Below are 20,764 nucleotides of genomic sequence, written 5' to 3'. Positions count from 1 at the left end.
ATTTTCTATGTTTCTTAGCCATGTGGGATTGTTTTTAAAATAAAATTAAACCAAACAATATCATTTTATTATGATTTTTTTAGCCCCAAATTTATTTTTTAATTATAGTTATATAATTATATTTATTATTTAATATGTTTTACCTTAAATATTATGTTGTAGTTAATTTGAATCATTTTGTTTCACTTGATTTTATGGTTTTTAACTTATATATGTTATGACTTGCTTTGAATATGAATTGTTATATAAAAAAATATTTTTTATTAAATATTTTTGGTATTTTTATTTAAATTTTTAATAAATTATGACGTCGTCCGATTCTTCCGACCGATAAAACCGATTCGACCGGTTGAACTAATGAATAGGTAACATAATCGGTTCGCTAACCGGTCCGGTTCTGAAAACCATGATTATATCTCTTAGATCTATACACATTATATCATGCCAAACTTAGGATTTTGTGCGTATAGACTATAGACTCACATGGAGATGTGTATACCACCTACTCAAAGATAACATATATTATTCTCCCACTTTAGTTTCAATAACACTTTATCAAAAACTTAGGAAATTAACCATATATATGGTAACCTACTATTGATATCTAATTTTTCTCTGAATTTATTTTCTTTGTGAAGGATTGGGAAGTTCTACTGTGTGAACCTAAAATTAAATTACGACGGGTTTTAATTTAAATATATTTTTGTCTAACTTAAAATGTTATACAATCGGTAATCATTTTGGTTATAAACAAAAATATTACATTGCGTTAGGTTTAACATAAAATGTTATATGTGTATTCTAAGAAGTTAGACAATTAATAATAATTTCAGGTACAACCGAAGATGTATCGAGGACAATTTTTTATGTTACAACCATAAAAGTTATGTAATTTGCATGGATGATTATAGAAAACATAATATTATTTTAGATTTCAACTTAAAATGTTATTCAATTTAATTTAAAAAATTAGGCTTTTAGTAAAATTTTCAATTACAACTTATTATTGTTTTTTTTTCTTAATCTTATATTAACCTAAACCTAATATTTTTGGGTGATTATAAAAATGGATAAGGAGATGGTGCGATTGGTCCAATATGAGTAGACAAAACTTCCCCTGGACAGCTGCATGCGATTAAACAAAAGCCATAGAATCTTTCTGTCCATTAATGCCTCAGCCTTCCAACTACCCATCAACCTAGCTACACCATATGAATCTGCCATTCAACTACCTTTCGTACCATTTATTTATGTTTCATCCTCGAACACTCTGTTTTTCATACATTATTTAACCACTCCCCATTAGCTCTGTTTACTTCAGGTCTAAATAATCTCCTCCTTTCTGCATATGGCTGACTCTCAACATTCCTCTTCTGGTAAAACTTATGTACAATCTCCAGGTAAACTCTTCACTTTCACTTACCCCTCTTGTTTTTTTAAATCTGTTAATTGTAACTACATTTCATCATCTGTTCAGGGGAGGTAACAAGTGAAGAACCAAAGCTTAAATTCTCTGAAGATGAGGAATCACTTATACTTAGGATGTATAATCTGGTTGGGGAGAGGTGAGTCTCTTAATTGCTTTTACCTTTTCTTCTCAACAAAGCAAAAAAAAAAAAAAGTTGAATTTTTGCTTGATTTTTGATTGGCAGGTGGGTTCTAATTGCTGGAAGAATCCCTGGTAGAACGGCTGAGGAGATTGAAGAGTATTGGAATACCAGATATTCGACAAGCGAATGAAGAGGAAAAAGGGCGAAATATTCGTTACTTCGAGAGAGTCGGTGCCGATTATGGCCGACGGAGCAACATTGAGTGAGTGAAGAAGACGATAATGGATTCAACTGCGTTAGAAAACTGAGATTTGCCTCTTCTTTGTTAAGTGTTCAAGCAAAGTGATGTGTATGATATTTTTGAGGCTTCACTTCTTTAAGTGCTTACTACTTGTGTTTCCATGGATCGAAACTTGATAGTTAAACCAAATGATATTGTCTTTTTAACACAAACGAATCGAAGAGGGAGTCCAACCAGTTGGATTCAGAAATTGGGTCGAAACTCATAAGTCAAACCGATTGAATCTTCAACTCCGATTCAGTAGGTTTTTTTAAACAATTTGATAGCTTCTTTTTCTAATGTTCAAACATTAATTTCATGCAAAACTAAACCAAAAGGTTGATTTATATAACTACAGAATCAGATAGGTCAATGGTTCCACCGGTTGATCCGATCTGACTTTTCACTCCATGCTTTGGTTTTACAACAGCAAAAATAAATGGCAAACAAGTTCGATCAAATTAAACAAAGCATTGCCTGCATACATGTAGCAGAACAAAGACGAATACCATAACTTGAATTAAAAAGAAAAAAATCAAACATGAGGTTTTGTAGGGGTGTAAATGAATAGAACGTTGATAAATTATCCGTATAACATTCATTTATATTCGTTTATTAAGTTAAATAAACGAGTAAGAGCAAAAAAAATTATGCTTTGGTTTTACAACAGCAAAAATAATGGCAAACAAGTTCGATCAAATTAAACAAAGCATTGCCTGCATACATGTAGCAACAAAGACGAATACCATAACTTGAATTAAAAAGAAAAAAATCAAACATGAGGTTTTGTAGGGGTGTAAATGAATAGAACGTTGATAAATTATCCGTATAACATTCATTTATATTCGTTTATTAAGTTAAATAAACGAGTAAGAGCAAAAAAAATTATGTTCATTTAATAAACAAATGAACACAAACACAAGTGTGTTCAAAGTTTAAGGACTAGTGGCATAATTTCACCATTTTTCTTTGACCTTGCAAATATAAAGTTAAAAAGAGTGTTGGTTGCAAAAGGGAATCAGACCATATAAGCGAAGATGTTAGCAAACTTTTAAGGGAACATGTTAGCAAACGTTAAATGAATATGTTAGCAGATGTTAAATGAATATGTTACTAAAAATATAAATGAATATACATTAAATGAAACATGTTCGTGAACGTTAAAGAAACCAAACACAAACACCTTCAAAAATAAATAAGCGAACACGAACATAATACTAAAAATTTAAACAAACATAAACCAAAACACACCTTCAAAAATTTACACCCCTAAGGGGTTGTTTGGTTCAAGGGATGTGGGATTCTCATGGGAATGGAATCCACATTCCTATGTTTGGTTAGGCGGGAATCTCATTTCCGGTAATGTTTTATTACCAATAGTAGATTTTTTGGAGTATATTACCGTTAATGTCATTACCTCCATTTCCTTAGGTATTGTTAGATTACCGACGTTTTAGGCTAAAATGCCCTTAAAAAAATTTCTTCAAAAATATCTTTTTTCTGTCATTGAATAATAAAAATTCTACAAAAGTTAAACTACAAATTTATCCTTAAACTATTTTAGATTTACAAAAAAAAATCTATAATTAAAATTTTATATGAAGTTCAGAGGTTAAAATAAAATTTTACCCTTTTAGTAAACCTTTTTATATTTTCAATTTTGTAAAAAAATATAAATTTTATGAATTAAATTTTTTTAAAGAAAATATATAAATATTTTTCAACTTGTTAAAAAAACAAATATATAATAAGAATAATTTAGTCAAATATACATTCCAATAATCCTTTATTCCTTTAACCAAACACGGTAATCTTACATTCCTGCTAAGCCAACCAAACACAAAATACAACATTCTCAGTAATCCTATTCCCTGGTAATCTTACATTCCTACCGTTAATCTTACATTATGTGAACCAAACACTCTAAGGGTTTCTTTGATTCCAATTAGAACCCTATATAAGGGAGTGCAGATAAAACCAGATGCTTTAAGCAATACATCATTAATCCAGCCAAAAAGCTTTAAGAGGCACAAAGTAACCATATAATGAAAGCATAATGTAACAACTTGTGCAATCATGCCATCAAATAGAATCATAGAGAATCCAACTGAAAGTTTAGCTTGATTGCAATGAAGACCAACTTTAAAGGCAATTACTACATACTTGTTAGTCCACCTATAGACATTATTAGTTGCACTTTCTAGTCAAATCACGCAAGACCAGTAACACAAATGATCAGAGAGAAAACTTCAAAATATGCGGAGTAAACATTAACATTTTGATGATCTTTTAGCAGTTATGAAATCTACTTGAAGACCGGCTTATATTCCCTTCGATTTATACGTTGCTCTGCTTGTAAAGTTTGGTGTCAAGCATTTACTTCCCACGCATCGCACATATGCCTGCACTGCACACAACGCCCATCAGAGGCCACATTCACACCAAAAAACAGAAAATAACCAAATGACCAAGTTGTAGAGTATCAAGTTATCAATATAACATACCTTTCGAATAAGCACAAGTGTGACAGTACTTGGCATCTTGATACACTTGCTGCTTACATATGATACACTTGGTATTTCCATAAGGGGTCCATCTGCAGGAAATGGATTCCAAATCAAATCATGAAATTTGAAAAAAATGCAATCCAGAATCATGCATAAAAAATAAGGGAGACACTTAATCTATGTTACTCAAACTTGGGTGTGAATGTCAGATACAGCTGCTTATCACGAGCTTTGTTAGATTTTCCTAAGTTTCGCCATATATTTGGAGTCCTATATTACTTTTTCATCCATTAATATCCAATACAATATTTAATCACCAGTTACAAGTTGATTTAAATCACCGTTAATATAAGGGTCTTACACATTTGAATGGTGATGATCAGTCTATTGGATATTAGTGGATCAAAAAGGAATGAACTGGATCCAAACCCATTCGGCGGATTCATATCCTTCATATCCAATAGCAGCTAAAATCCTAAACACTAAGTTATGTTCTTGACCAAAAGCTTCAGTAATTAAGAGAACCCTAGAAAACGTAAGCTTGGAAGAATCAACGACAATTTACAGTAATAATCAAGTAATTCCCTAAAGAAATAAACTTATCAACAAGTATAGCTAAGAATTCTACCCAATTTTAACAAAATTTAAAATTTGCTCATGTTTTGTAAATTAGTAAATAAAAATTTTGTAAGACTGAATTAGGAGATGGCGAAAGAACAAACAGACCTTTGTTTTTTGGATAGGAAGTTATTCTCGTTGGTTCCGGCCACCGCTTTCGTTGGTGTTGCTGGCGCCTTACTTCCACTTATCTGGCACGATCACCTTCGATAGATTCTTCTGGCCTACAAATTAAATTGATCTAACACATGGGTTCTTTTTCTTTAAAATGTTCAGAGATTACACCAAATTGATCTGGAAATTAGTTAAAATTGCAGAGTAGAAAACTTACACTTGTCGCACACCATTGGAGTTAATTGTTTTTCTCTGTAAAATTCCCCCCTTTCAGTATTTCGAAATCGGAACCTAAGAAATATTTTGGGCGTTTGATTTAAGGGTAAAGTTCACATATGTCATTAAAGTATGATAGAACTAACTTTTTGTCTACTAAACAGTCTAAACTTTTAAAACTTATAAATCAAACATTAAACTTTTTTATTTGAGAGTAAAATATGCATAGTACTTAAACTATCAGTTTTAATCTGTTTTAGACCTAAACTTTTAATTTTTTAAATTCATACCTAAAGTTTAATTTTTATTTCATTTTAGTACATCATCGTTAACTTTTGAAAATAAAAGTCTAGGTACCAAAACACGTTTAGCACCTAAATCATACTTAAGTTTTGAAAAAAATTTAAAAATTTAGGTACTAAAACAGATCAAAACTGGTAGTTTAGCTACTAAACGCGCTAAGTTTTTAACAACAAGGTATTAAAATGAAACAAAAAGTAAACTTTAGCTATAATTTTAAAAAAATTAAAAGTTCAGGTATTAAAATGGACCAAAACTATAGTTTAGTACTAAATGCGTAATTTACCCTATTGGTGTGTTTGTTCCATGGTTTCCTGCTAGATGCTTTAATTTTGGTTGGAAGTTCATCTTTCGTTTATTTTTGTAGGTTTAATGCCCCTCAAAGCAGGTTCTGAAGAGTATGATGTGTTGTGTGTTTTGGAGAACAAGGCTGGTGACATTGTTGATAGGTAATGGTCGAATTTGGATGTCGTGGAAGAAAGTCTACAATTTTAGAGACTGTCTTGTTACTCATCACTTCGTTTCTGATAGAATATTCGTTGCTCATGTTTATAGTAGTAACGATGGGATGCTGAGAAGATCCCTTTAGCGTTAATCGAAGGATGTGGAAGATGCCTCTGTTTTTTGTCTCAGAGTTCTAATTTGGCTTAATATAAAAACAAGTGGTCAAATTATATCGTTTTTTTTAAATAGGAATAATTTTTTATATCAATCTAGGTGCCTAACGTTACTACTTTAGGTGTTCGGGCCGTAATCGCCTTTAAAAAACTCCATTATGTGACACGTGTCACGTTCTGGTAATTTTGAAATTTTTTATTTAAAACAAAAAATATATATAATTTTTTATTAAAAACCTAAAACTTTTGAACCGGTGACACAACCACCCGAAGAACCCTTTAATCGACGATTTAAAATTGACAAAAATAATCACAAAATTGAAGCTACCTGACGGCTCTGACAGCAACCACAACGGTTGGGACAAGGACGATTGACAATGGAGATAACAATGACGGCGACGACATCTATGGATGTGGTCGAAAATGAAGAAATTAGGGTTAGGGTTAGGGATTTGTTTGTTTAAGTTTAACTTATTTTATTTGTTTATGTCAAAAATTTATTTTATTTATTATATTTTTTCGAACTTGAGATCCAAATCAACTTATTTAAATTCAGTTTAATATTGTTTTATCAATTACTTTTCAATACACTAACCATCCAATACATCTGATTTTATTTATAATAAGAGACAGATGCGCCTAACGTGAGGGCAACTATCAACGTTTGATGTAATAATTAATCCAAATCACCAAACCATGTATCATGATGTCCAAAACCATAAAGCTTACACCCTTAGCTGTATTAGATTGCAATTTGACGTGGCCACAAACAAAACAAGTATTTTGTAAGATATGGAACATCAATCAAAGTTGCTTGACAGACATGAAAGATTCGCCCATGGGTTCTTCTTCCTCACTACCCTCAACAAGCACATATAAAACATCCCTTTCCAGCACCACATTGTTCTTGCAACCCTAAGTTTTAACTTCGGTTAATTGAACCGTCTTTTCGGAGTTTGAACTTGAATTCTCTCCTTAGTCCGCTATCATGGCTACTAAAATCAAAAAGTTGTACAAGAAATTCAAGTTCATTTCCCGAATCTTTGGTGAGTCTCGATATTTGATCTTAATTCGATTAGTCTTGTACGAATATGGGTTTGAAACTGAAATTTGAAATGGCGTTGTTATTGTTGCAGCTGTGAAGGAGCGAAGGATGGAAATTGGGCACCCTACTGATGTTAAGCGTGTGACTCACATCGGTCTAGATACCCCTTCCGACACCGCATCGAGTTGGGTATATCTCGACGCAATATTTGAATATTTAAGATTGATGCATGTCGATCGAAGATTTAAAAATTTCGTGTTTTACTTATCTCTTCCGGTATTTTATACAGGAGGATGAATTGAAGAAGGGCTTCTCCACCGATCTTACTGCAACTTCGGTCCATAATTCGAGAAGCTCGAATTTTACACTCTCGACGACGACATGGTCCTCTCAAGGTATGTTTTCAGTTTACCGATCACATATCATTCTGATTCAGGAAGACAATGAAAGATTATAGAGTTCTGATAAGATTTTCTTTTAACAGATTTTGAAGAATCAATGGGATGCAAATCTGCAACAGAGGAGGAGGAGAGACCTGCATTCCTTGGATCCTCCAAGTGTTTTTCAAGACGCAAAAAACAAAGTGTTTATCCTTAAAATCTTGGACAACATAAGAGACCAATGCTACAACAGATGATGGTGGAAGAGTGTTGCTGTTGATTTGAATGGATGATCAGTGATCAATATGTACTACTCAGGATCAAGATGCACGTGTAAGACCCCAAAAAATTGTGCAAATTTTATTCTTTAATATTTAATTTTAGAAAGGATACAGTATGTTAAGCGTGTATTACATTAAAAAATAGGAAAGAATTAAATTATATTGGTAGATCGTTCCCCCCCCCCCCAAAATTATCGAACGATATACAAACATCGCTAATGACGTTGAAAAATAAATAATTTTAACACTATCAAATATGTATATAAGAATGATGTTACGTTCACAATTTAATTTTTTTTCGCAACTTAATCACAATCATCAATAAAAAAATTATTTTGATGCTTTAAAAAAACTATTTTGATGCTTTAAAGTATGAGTAGATCAAAAAATAAACGAAAACCGGAGAGGCGTGTCAAATCAAACATTAAAAAAAGAAAAGAAAAAATGTGTTATCATAGTAGACAAAGAACATACTATAAGAGGAGATAAAATTATTCATCATTTTCATACGAAAAAATAGAGACTAATTAAACAAAATAAAAAATAACATAAATCAACATACCTCAGTGGTTAAAGAAATCGTTGTTGTTTCTAGAGGTCACGGGTTCAAGCACCAGTGACTATAAGGATGATTAAACGTTCATTGTCAAACAATTGAAAATAATTAGAACATATTAAAAGTCAACGGATTAATCTATTATTAGAATAACTTATATTAAAACTTCGGAGAAAAATAATAATAATTCAGAATATTGGGCTCCAAACTCATTATTGCAAATGTGAACTTGAGTAGAACAAGCTAACTTCAAAATTCAGTCATACGTTAATTAAATGGGCCGGGCTCCGTTTCGGCTCCAAGCTCGAGCGTCTTCTTCAACATCCTTTGTGTAATAGGTTCGAAGTATATTGGATCAATTTTAGGTAGTCTTACATTTAATGGATACTTCATTTATATTTACTATATATAACCTTTTGTTGATATAATGGATTGACCGGAAATAATCAAAATATTTTGAATAATAATATATTTTTTTATCTTTTCATATTTGTGTAACTATTTAATCAAATAACTAAGAATCATTGCTTAAATTTCGAACATAAGATCAATGAATCCCATATACACAAGGATGGATGGAAGGGACTGGGTATAGATCTGATAAATTTGACTTATATCCGATTATGTAAATCGATTTATTTGATCCGAGATATGATATAGACTCAAATAAGATGACCTAAAATTGATTCGAAATTCGAAATAGTTCGAATCAAATTGAAATTGACCTGAATTTTAATTGGACCAAAAGCAAACCGAACCGAAAGCAAACCCAATCGAAAGCAAACATGATTTAGTTTGCAAATATCATATTAGAATCAAATTTTGACCTGATAATTGAGTCTAAGTGAATGAATAATTTATTTATTTTATTATTAATCTATTTTTAGCATTGACAAATAGTAAAAATATATATTTTTATTCTCATTTTATATTATACTACTCGTTAACCACCACTTCTAGTAATAGTTTAATAGTTCAATATAATATTTCCTCAGTTAAAAGACAATCTCTATATATGATGAAATAACTTATAGTCTGAATTTTGACTATGACAATATATATTCATATAAATTTCTTGATTTTAAAGATTTATTTTTTCGATTGATTAAAACTAAAACTTCTTGCTCTGAATTTGAGATGTGACAATACATATTCACATAAAATTCTTGAATTATAAGTAATAAAGAGAAACACCGAAAGTTATGGCACAAAGAGCGTTAACGATTGACCTGAAAATCTAAAGGTTGACTCGAATTGACCCAAAAGCTAATGGTTGACCTGAATAGAAACCAACTGATATGATATTAAACCGACTCGAAGCTAACCGATTCAATATTAACCCGACCAGAAAATCAATATATTCAATTGTGACCCAACTCGAACTAAATTTTCATAGACCCGAACCAGATCTGATCTGACCCAAACCAAATCTAAACTAAAATAGTCTAGATCCGAAATGACCCGGCCAAAATCCAATCTGAATGACTCGATTGCCACCTCTGGTGGGGGTAGATGTCTCTTGAAAATTTCAAATTCTTATATATTTTAGATTTTTGTTTATTATTAAAAATTTGTTTTCGTCCCCTAAAATTTTATAAGTGTGCTTCTCTTTATAATTTTATAAGTACACTCCTTAAAATAAAATCTTGTTCCATGCATATATATATATATATATATATATTACTCTAAAATTTATATGCGTAGTTTTGAGAATATTAATCCAAACATATATGTAGCAAGTTTCAAAATCTTAAAATTTTAAATTAAAAATTGATTATGTGAATGAAATTTTTAATATAAGGTTGGAAATATTTATACTTTAAAAAAGGAAATAAGATTTAGAATGAACCCTAAACGGCGAGGAACCCTAAAGTTAATTCCAGGAAACCATGGATCAATGCACGATCCAAAACTTTTATGATCGACTGACGCTCTTGATAAAACAATATAGTTTTTGTATTTGGGTATTAAATATAATTGGTACGTATATGTATTGTATAGTAAATGCGTCTGATTAAAGAAATTAATACACTAAGATAGTTGGTGGAACAAATTCATTATATTCACTCTCCTTTCCCAACACAAACTCATTGTAGTAGAGAACAAAAAAAAAATGGAATTGCTAGATCTTTTCATCATTTGTTTCACACTCATCTTCCTCCGTCTATGGTGGCGCCACTGGTCAACCACCGGTGGCGTACCCAAGAACCTCCCTCCGGGGCCACCTGGATGGCCACTAGTCGGGAACCTGATTCAAATCATCCTCCAACGTCGGCATTTCATTTTCATAGTACGTGAGTTACGTAAACTATATGGTCCGATTTTCACCATGCAAATGGGGCAACGCACCATGGTGATTGTTACGGACTCCAGGCTTATCCATGAAGCCCTAGTTCAAAGAGGTCCCGTGTTCGCCTCACGGCCATCGGACTCACCGATCCGTCTCGTGTTCAGCGTTGGGAAATGTGCCATCAACTCGGCCGAATACGGACCTCTATGGCGAACCCTAAGGAAGAACTTTGTTACCGAGATGATAACACCTGCGAGGGTGAAACAATGCAGCTGGATCCGGAAATGGGCAGTGGAAAACCACATGAAGAGAATCAAATGCGATGCTTTCGACACCGGTTCCGTTGAGGTGATGAGCAACTGTAGGCTCACTATATGTAGCATTTTAATCTGTTTATGTTTCGGTGCGAAGATCTCCGAGCCACGGATTAAGAAAATCGAAAGCATATTGAAAGATGTAATGATGATAACATCGCCACAGCTACCGGATTTCTTGCCGATTCTAACTCCATTGTTTCACCGGAAAATGAAAGAAGCTAAGGCACTAAGGAAGAAGCAGTTGGAGTGTTTGGTCCCATTGATAAAAAACAGAAGAGCTTTTGTGGAGAATGGTGAAAACCCTAACCAAGAAATGGTGAGTCCGATCGGTGCAGCTTATATAGATTCGTTGTTTCGACTCGAACCGGAGACCCGGGGTCCGTTGGGTGATGAAGAGTATGTTACTCTATGTTCCGAGGTGATTAGTGCCGGCACCGATACGTCTGCGACAACCGTGGAGTGGGCCATGCTTCACTTGGTGACCAATCAAGCAATCCAAGAGAAATTGTACCAAGAAATAATTGATTGTGTAGGTAAAAATGGGGAAATCAAAGAAGAAGATGTGGAAAAAATGACATATCTTGAAGCTGTGATTAAAGAAACATTCAGGCGACACCCTCCGAGTCATTTTCTTTTATCCCATGCAGCTATAAAGGACACTGAGCTCGGCGGCTACACGATTCCGGCAGGGGTCCATGTTGAGTTCTACACTGCATGGATCACAGAGAATCCGGATATATGGTCGGATCCAGGAGAGTTCCGACCTGAAAGATTCACGGACGGTCATGGGGTTGACGTCGATGTGACCGGGACTCGAGCAGCAAAGATGTTGCCATTTGGGGCCGGACGACGGATCTGCCCGGCTTGGAATCTAGGCGTTTTGCACATAAAGTTGTTGCTTGCGAAGATGGTTCAAGCTTTTAAGTGGCTGCCGGTACTGGATTCTCCGCCGGACATGACCGAGACTTATGCTTTCACTGTTGTGATGAAGAACCCTCTCAAGGCTTTCATCTTGCCTCGGCAAGGAATTGAAGCTTGAAGAACTCCACCTATCCACGTTAATTAGCAAGACTTTTTATGTTATGGTTTGTTGGGGTGTTTAGTAATGCATTTCACGTTTGATATTAATTAATCCCTTATAGTTGTTTTCTTTTTCCAAATTATAAAATTTTCGGAATAGGGTTTAAACTTTCTAAATAATTATTGTTGAGAATTTATATTTGTTTTCTTTTACCATGATTTCCATAACAATGATTCATACTATAGTTAGCATGGATTGATTGATGACCAAATCCTATGGTTGAAGCCAATTCCATAACAACAATGGGGAAGAGTGAAATAGCTATTGGATCATTGAACCAATTTGATTGGAACTATAAAGTAATAAAGAAAAGAGTGTGGATCCGCTGCCATTAACATTAATGCGAGTAGAAGCTCTACTTTGTTGCTAAAACAATTAGAACTCCATTGAAGAATGGAGGTGTTGTTAGCTGGGGAAAATATATACTCCTTGCTTTACATGTTCTTGGAGACCAAATGCATAATGTTACGAGTTACGCAAAAGATAATGATAAACAAACCATTAATATACATTAATTTATAGTATTATGGAGTTAAGAATAGTAGTAATTCAGTGATAAGGTAGATGAAGGTAATAAATGTAGGGCCAGAATGCAGAAGAAAAATGGCAGCAGTACCATTGACGATTTGCTTTGATGTACACCCAACTGCTACCTGCCATCGCTGTTAATGATCTGCCAACAACAAACAAATCAACCACTAAAACAAGTAAATGTACGCACTGTCTCTCAGCATTGCCCATTCTTCCGGACTATATAAAATTACTTCATATATGATCGAAACAGAAGACAACATATATATATAATCTGTCTGCCTGCGTTTACTTTCCCACATAAAATATTGTCAGCCCTAACGGATAAATTTAAGATTTGAACATGTTTCATGTTAATTAGATCATAATTAAGATCCAATGCTGTTGAAAAAGGTTAAACTAACATAAAATTTTGATTAATATAATTATTTTTTATCCCATAAAATTATTTTTCTTCTAAAAGTCATATGTAATAAGATGCGTTACGTCACTACTTTTAAATTTCAATAATTTTCATTTTCATATGAAAGCTATATACACTTATCACCCTTGTAATCAGTTTATATATATTTTTTTTGAAGTGCAAGGCGTGATATTCTCTATCACTTAATTTTGTGATACTTTTATCATAAGTTTATATTTATAATTAATTTACCTTATCTGTCAAAAAAAGATGTAAAATTAGACAAATCGAGTTAAATTGAATTTAGATAACAACATAAATGAAATTATTAATGTAATATTGTTAGGTTAATAAAGGAGTAGAGAGAAGGTAGGTGAAAGAAATAAATTGGGAAGTTGGGGGCAGAGTTAAAGTGGGAAGTGGTACGATATCTTATATTTAATACCGAATCGTGCCTTGTTTGGACCCATTGAATTTTGTTGATGTGAATCAAACAACATTATACATTTGCACTATCACAATCAAATCACTGCCCAGTTTATAATGATACTTATCTATAATTTAATTTTTTTTATTGAGAAATTAGTTTATGAATCATTTCCATCACATCATTAATAATCCCGATCAATTAAAAGAAGTTATATCAATTTTTTCCATGTCATTTATGGTCTAAAGTCGAGTACTAGAAACATTTGTTGTTGAGAGATTGTCTTTTGATAATTCAAAAATCTCATCAATCAGAAATTGAAATCGTCGACTATCACGATTTTCATGTATTTCTATCATGGTTTCCTTTTTCCTTAGCTTGTTCATCCTTTTAAGTGAAATATTTCTTTTGCCTGCAATTTTGAAACTTCACCATTAACACCAAAATCATCTTCATTGTAAATTTCTCCATGCAAAGTTGAAAGAAAAACTTACAAAATATGATGGTTTAAAGACGAGCACTTAAAAAATTACTTGAGTTTGTATAGACATGGAGAGCAATATTTCTGTTACAACTTAATTGCTTATTTAGAGCACTCAAAAACCACTTTGCTTCTTTATGTTGAACAATTCATCCACTCCGATCAAAATTCACAAATTCAAGTTCATCAACGTATTTAACCGATAGGCTGCTGAAAAGGTTACGGGTTAGTTGAGTTTGGAGATTAAAGTGAAGAAAATGGAGATGAATGGTTTAGGAATAAATTCCATGAATCGAAGAGCTGTGGATACACTCAAGCATCCATAAAAAAATGGCCTATTTGTCTATGTGCAACAAACTAAATCATCATCATCTAGTCATCCACCACTGAATCAATCAACTAGTTCACCTCGGGAATGCTTTGTAACTCCGGCTTCCACGGCCGAGGCTGCTCCTCCCCGTCGTCACCGTTAACCATATTGGCCAGGACTTGTCTAAGTGTCAAGCCCTGCATTTCCACCTGCTGCGCCAATACCTCCAGCTCCTTCTTCGAAATAGTTATCTTCATCTCTCTAGTAGACGTGTTTGTATCCCGCTTGCGGCTGAGCAACATCTCCTTCTCCACCGTGCTCGTACCCCCACCGTTATCTCCTTCCCTTTCTCTGTAAATGGACAGCAAAGATCCCCAGTCATCATCATTATCATTAACCCGAGACGCCTTTTGCCGCCTAATACAGTTCCCCATGACTGGTAATTCTTTGTGCAGCAGAGCAGTTGTAGGGAGAAGAAGAGATTTTTAACATGGAATGGGTTACTGTATTTATAGAGAAAGAAAGGTCAGGTCGCCGTTCAAGGTGGAGCATTAAACACGTTAATTAAGAATATAAATAAGTATATAAAACCAAATTTCTTCGGGATTTCTCATATTAATATGTGGAAAATTTCTCATATTTTCGTGTTCAATTTGTGGGTCGTAAACTTTGACCACCGTGGGGCTTGGAGATTGCATGATGAAATATCCAGGTAAGTCATGGGTTTGTCACTAAAGTCAAAGAAGGATGGCCTTCGTGAGGGAATAAATTGCTTCCTTTCTTGTTTCTTTGTTTGTTTGGTCGGTCTACGTTGCTTTTCTTCCTTAACTTTTGCATGCAATTACTTCATTAACATATAGCGTATAGATTTGGTAAATTACAAATTTATCTTCGTTCCTGATTTGATTATTAAAATTTATATATATTTTTGAACTAATTATTGGAATATGATTTATTAACCGACTAATCTAGATCGGATACTGCAAATGTAAGCGCGATCTTCCCAACCTAGCTTGCTCTATTCACAAACGCTATGGTTTAAACATTGACCTTACTTAAAGAATATGATGTCTCGTACTATTAGACCAACATGTTGTTGGTAAAATTTATATATTTTAATTTAATAACTAAAGTTTAAATTATTCTTATTTTGAACATTCTATCATTAAATCTTGAAAGTTGTGATGATATGATTTATTTTATTAATATTTTATTATAATACGATTTATTTTAATAATATCTTATGACATGTAAGATTTAAAATAAACAAATTAAAATTTTAATATTCTAATCTTAAAGCTTCATAAGTCATTACAAACCTCAAATCTTTACTGCTTTCGTCTTTATTATCTCAAATCATAAATCGTCATCATACTACCCTAAACTACAAACCCTATTATAACACCATAGCCCGTAAACATCTAAGAAAAGGATACTAAACTATTTTTAAATCTTTCTATTTTCAACCTTTTTAAACTAAACTATCTATATCTACTTGAACTTTCGTATCATTTAAAAAACATAATATTTTATTAATACATATTTTAGGCATATTAAAAACTGATAAATTAAACAAGTCAAATTAAACAAGTCAAATTAAACAGTACAAATTTACTATTACATACCATATAGTCATAGCTGATAAAGCAGACTATTAAACATAATTATACATGTCACCACTAGTCAAAAAATCAGTGATGTCTTACTGATATTAATATTATAGATGATGTGCACGCGATGCGTGGGAGGCTCCTCACAAAACGTCTGTGTCTCAATCCGACCCTACACATGAAAATCATCATGCACTAAGTACAACTTAGTGAGACAATAATTAAAGGTGAGAATAAATAAATAAATTATCGAAATATATAAAATCATTAAAAATAAAATAGGCGGAATTTTCAGAATGTTCAAACCCTAAACCCAAAACCTCTTCATTTTAATAACTTGTAAATAATTCCCCAAGGTTTTGGGACCTTTCGAATTCCACCTCTAAATTTTACCAAATTTGCAATTTGGTTTCCAAACAACTTTCCAACTAAATTTCAGCATTACAAATATCAAAATTCAACATTGATTCCTTCAAATATTACATTCTTGCAATAATATCCCACAATTTCAAAAACTTGTAAACTAGACCTTTTACACTTTTAAGGTTCCAAATCAATCTCCAAATCACATGGAACACTTCTAATATCATTTCTATTTCATAGGAAATTTTTCAACATTTTCCCCTAATTTTCTTCCCTATGGCCAAATACTTTATATCACATAGGGGGAACTTTTAGTTTAATTTCAAGCATGAACTCAACCTCATATGATCAAATTCATGCATTTCCAATCATCACAACATCAAATTGAATAAAAAACCTAACACTTCCATAAACCCTAATTAAGCCAAACCTTATATATGCATGTACAATTAATTTTAATCATCATACATGCTTTGGAAATAATCAATAACATCAAAAACATAAAAATCCTCTATCAATTCTTCAAAATCACTAAACCCTTAAACCCTAATCATGAAATCTCATCACACAATCATCTTCACCATGAAATATTGGTATCAAATGATAGAGAATTTCATGTAGATTAATTCTCTATCTAAAAGCTAAATCCAAAAATCAAGTATATTCCTTCAAAAAAAAATATTACTTATGGAGAGCTTGAAGTTTCGGCAAAATGAAGAAAGAAGCTGAAAATGTGTTGATTTTCTTGATTATTCTAGTATATAAAATATAAAATACATGACATTTTCTTATTAATTGAATTTAATATTCAATTAATGAAAAATCTCAAAAATACCCTTAATAAATCTTGAAAATTACCTAATGCCATTGTATTATCTTCCATTAAAATATTCCTTGGTCAAATATGAATCAAATTGGCTTTGAATTACTAATTTAGCCATGCAATTTTCAAAATTGCATTTTAGTCACTAAAATTCCACTGTTCCGAGTCAAATTTCTCTGATATAAAATATGAAAATAATATTTTCAAACATTTTATAACATCCTTCAAATTTTTGTATAATTCTAGTTTGATTTGATTATCCAATTTCAATACCGAATTTTACCGCTTTTTAGCTTTTAACACAATTTTCGTACCGAAAATCTGATTCTCATAAAAATCCTTGTTTTAAACCAAACTGTTCATTTACAGGCTAAAATATATAACTTTTAAAAATTACAATTTCGTACCTTAACTTTCAAAGTTTATACTTTAGCCACTAACTTTTCAAAACTTACATTTTAGTCACTAGACAAAATTTGGGATATTACACTTATTAACATCGATATCCTATACTCTAAATCACATCACCAAATCAACAAATGACAAATACATCTGATCATGGAATTAGTATTGAAATCCAACATTGTAACCAACTAAGTGAGCTCTTCACTCACACGTGCGGCCAGACCTTGATCTATAACTAGATTCTATCAGCAATGTATGATTTTTATTAAAGAAAAATGATCGAACAATATCACCTTATACCTCATCAAAAAAAACTCTCCAATTAGAGGAGGAAAAAAAGCACATAAAGATGAACGAGGTTACAAAAGAAACGCCTACAAACAACACCCTTGAATACAAATGCAAAACCCAGAGAAATGGACACAAACGCATAATCTAAAAACAAAAACAACGAAAAAATCATGAATAAAAAACCAAGTGACAAGACCACCAAACAAATACGATTAAATTTTTCAAATGTCGAATTCGCTAGAGGGAAATGGTCCTAAATAACCATCAACAAAAGCTGAAAGTTTCTCCCCTTCACTATCCAACATAAAGATCAAGGATTAACCTGCAAAAAGAATACAACCTCCCAACAGACTTATAATACTAGATCCTAATATGGTAGAAGCATAATTTGCGAACTCGCACCAGTCCCTACTTAGCCTGTCAACTACTACTCGACATCTAGTATAATATTTCAACATCTTATCTCATTATATTCATAGAGTGCGAGATGATTTGATTAAAGGATATAAAATTTGCATTTAGAAGTACATAATGAATTTAGTAAAAGAATTTAACACTCATTGATCTGTTGCGGAAGACGACTATCTGATAGAGCAAAATCGCAACTGATAATTTGAGAAAATAAAATGAAGATAAAGAGACACAAAATTTAATTGGAAAACCCCTAAATAATATAGGGTAAAAACCAAGGGCAATGGTAGAAGAATTTCACTATGAGAAAATAGAATTACAACTTCTCTCGATCTAAGGAGAAAACAATGATAATTCTCTCTTGATAAAAAAGTAAACAACTCTCAAGAACTCTCTAAATCTTTAGTATTGGAAGAAAGCTAGAATGCTTTGGGATGGTTTTGAAGCTAAATGAGCTAGGGTATTTATAGTTGAAGCTTAAGGACTAATCTTATAAATACCTAAAGTACAATGACTAAATTATGATTTTACCATTGTCCAAAATTCAACTAAAAATCCATGCTAACTTTCGGTGCCCTTAAAAGTGTGTGACAATTTTAATACTTTTTTTATAAACTTTCCACCGAAAGTTATCTGGATTTTTCAATAATCTCCCACTTGAAGATTTGATTGAAAATCATATTTTCACACCATTCTTTCTACCTTGTACCTTCATATTGCTTACGTCTCTGACAGGCCACAAGAGATCGACCAGGTAAATTTATCAGCATTTATTGCCTTCATCATGAAATCTGCTATGTTATCTTTGGTATGGATTTTCTGCATATCTACTGTCCATTCTTCCACTTTTTCACGAATGAAATGGTATTGAACTCGTATGTGCTTTTTCCTTGAATGAAATATTGGATTCCTTGCTAAATGCAAGGCGCTTTGACTGTCACAAAACAGAGACATACTCTTGATTGTTCCCAAGCTCCTCCAATAGCATCTTCAACCAAATTGCTTCTTTACTGGCTTGTGTAGCTGCTACATATTCTGCTTCTGTTGTGGATGTAGCCACAACTGACTGCAATTTTAAAACCCGACTTACAACTCCACTAGCAACTTTGAACACATATCATGTTGTAGATTTACTTTTATCTAAATCCCCTGCATAGTTAGAATCTACATACCCATTGATTAGTAAGTTTGATCCTCCGTAACATAATGCAATATTTGAGGCCCCTTTGATGTATCTCAGGATCCTCTTTATTGTATTCCAATACTCTTTGCCTGGATTCGCCATGTATCGACTAACCACTCTCACTGCTTGTGCAATGTCTCTTATGCATATCATAGCGAACATTAAACTTCCCACTACCGATGCATACGGTATTCGAGACATCTTCATCCTCTCTTCTTCACTGCTAGGACTCATACTGGAGGATAATTTGAAGTTAATAGGAAGGGGTAGAATTGGCTTACAATCTTGCATGTTAAATCTTGACAAGATCTTCTTCAAGTAATTCTTTGTGAAAGCCAAATCTTCATATTAATTTTGTCTCGGTGAATTTATCCCTAGAATCTTGTTTGCTGATCCCAAGTCCTTCATTTCAAATTCCCTAGCCAGTTGTCCCTTCAATTCTTCAATATGATCTTTGTTGGGTCCTGCAACCAACATGTCATCCACATATAACAATAATATAACAAAATCGTTATCACCAGACCTCTTGAAATAAGCACAAGGGTTTGTATTAAGTCTGTTGTATCCAAGGCACATAATGAAAGAATCAAATCTCTTATAACAACACCTCGGCGCCTGCTTTAGACCGTACAGATTTGTTCAACCTGCAAATCAAGTTCTTTTTTTCTTTTCTTCAAAACCTTCAGACTGGAGCATATAAATCTCTTCTTCAAGATTTCCATGAAGAAAAACTGTTTTAACATCTAGCTGCTCTAGATGTAAGTTCAATGTAGTACACATTACCAAGACTACTCTAACTGTTGTTAGTCGAACCACATGAGAAAATATTTCATTGAAATCAATACCTTCTTTTTGAGCATATCCTTTGACCACCAGTCTTACACGATACCTCTCAACTTGATCGTCACCATTTCGCTTGATTTTGAAGACCCATTTTTTACCAATTGGCTTCCTTCCTTGTGGTAGTGGCACAAGGTCCCATGTATTATTTTTATAAAGGGCTTTAATTTCTTCTTGCATCTCCATCATCCACAGTGAAGCATCTGAGATGTTTATTGCCTCTTGGTATATTGATGGCTCACCGTCCTCTGTTAAAAGGCAGTATGCAATATTACCTTCTATAATATAATCTGAGTGCCAATTTGGACGTCTTCTCACACGATCTGATTAACGAGTTGTTGGAGCTTCAGAACTCTCTGGTTCTTGTTCATCATATGATGGTTCTGCTTCAAAAGAATCTCCTTGTTCAAACTCCTTTTCCACATGTATATGTGTAGTCTCTGACTTTTCAGTGCTACTATCTTCTTCTTTTCTTTATAGCTTATCTTCTACAAAGATAACATCCCTGCTAATGATCACTTTGCGGGAAGTGAG

The 20,764-nt window shown here is 32.9% G+C and overlaps 3 protein-coding genes and 2 pseudogenes across 3 annotated transcripts; 3 read left to right on the top strand and 2 right to left on the bottom strand.

Annotated features, from left to right (window-relative positions):
* The first annotated feature begins 1,288 nt into the window (after window positions 1-1,288).
* LOC120146733 (MYB-like transcription factor ETC1) lies at window positions 1,289-1,877 on the top strand. The gene is made up of 3 exons (XM_039160221.1): window positions 1,289-1,400; window positions 1,478-1,565; window positions 1,653-1,877. Exons 1-3 carry the CDS (start codon window positions 1,349-1,351, stop codon window positions 1,738-1,740), a joined length of 228 nt encoding a protein of 75 aa, XP_039016152.1. The 5' UTR covers window positions 1,289-1,348; the 3' UTR covers window positions 1,741-1,877.
* Window positions 1,878-4,053: 2,176 nt separating this feature from the next.
* Window positions 4,054-5,418, bottom strand: LOC120146732 (annotated as a pseudogene).
* Window positions 5,419-7,050: 1,632 nt separating this feature from the next.
* LOC120146730 lies at window positions 7,051-8,026 on the top strand (annotated as a pseudogene).
* A 2,527-nt stretch (window positions 8,027-10,553) lies between these two features.
* LOC120146793 (cytochrome P450 77A2-like) lies at window positions 10,554-12,203 on the top strand. Its single transcript, XM_039160287.1, has one exon. It carries the CDS (start codon window positions 10,578-10,580, stop codon window positions 12,108-12,110), a length of 1,533 nt encoding a protein of 510 aa, XP_039016218.1. The 5' UTR covers window positions 10,554-10,577; the 3' UTR covers window positions 12,111-12,203.
* A 2,190-nt stretch (window positions 12,204-14,393) lies between these two features.
* Window positions 14,394-14,738, bottom strand: LOC120146859. Its single transcript, XM_039160341.1, has one exon. The coding sequence runs from the start codon at window positions 14,736-14,738 to the stop codon at window positions 14,394-14,396; it is 345 nt and encodes a 114-aa protein (XP_039016272.1).
* Window positions 14,739-20,764: the final 6,026 nt, after the last annotated feature.

The sequence above is a fragment of the Hibiscus syriacus genome, unplaced genomic scaffold (genome assembly GCF_006381635.1).
Source record: "Hibiscus syriacus cultivar Baekdansim isolate YM2019G1 unplaced genomic scaffold, ASM638163v2 tig00110931_pilon, whole genome shotgun sequence".
NCBI lineage: Eukaryota > Viridiplantae > Streptophyta > Magnoliopsida > Malvales > Malvaceae > Hibiscus > Hibiscus syriacus.
Note: the sequence above shows the minus strand (reverse complement) of the source record. Positions and strands in the feature narration are given on the sequence as shown.

What these genes read in the sequence shown, in the direction of transcription:
- LOC120146733 (XM_039160221.1), top strand. Translation starts at nt 1,349, where the DNA reads ATGGCTGACTCTCAACATTCCTCTTCTGGTAAAACTTATGTACAATCT. An exon ending in AACTTATGTACAATCTCCAG is followed by an intron (nt 1,401 to 1,477) that starts GTAAACTCTTCA and finishes TCATCTGTTCAG; the next exon opens with GGGAGGTAACAAGTGAAGAA. An exon ending in TATAATCTGGTTGGGGAGAG is followed by an intron (nt 1,566 to 1,652) that starts GTGAGTCTCTTA and finishes TTTGATTGGCAG; the next exon opens with GTGGGTTCTAATTGCTGGAA.
- LOC120146793 (XM_039160287.1), top strand. Translation starts at nt 10,578, where the DNA reads ATGGAATTGCTAGATCTTTTCATCATTTGTTTCACACTCATCTTCCTC.
- LOC120146859 (XM_039160341.1), bottom strand. Translation starts at nt 14,738, where the DNA reads ATGGGGAACTGTATTAGGCGGCAAAAGGCGTCTCGGGTTAATGATAAT.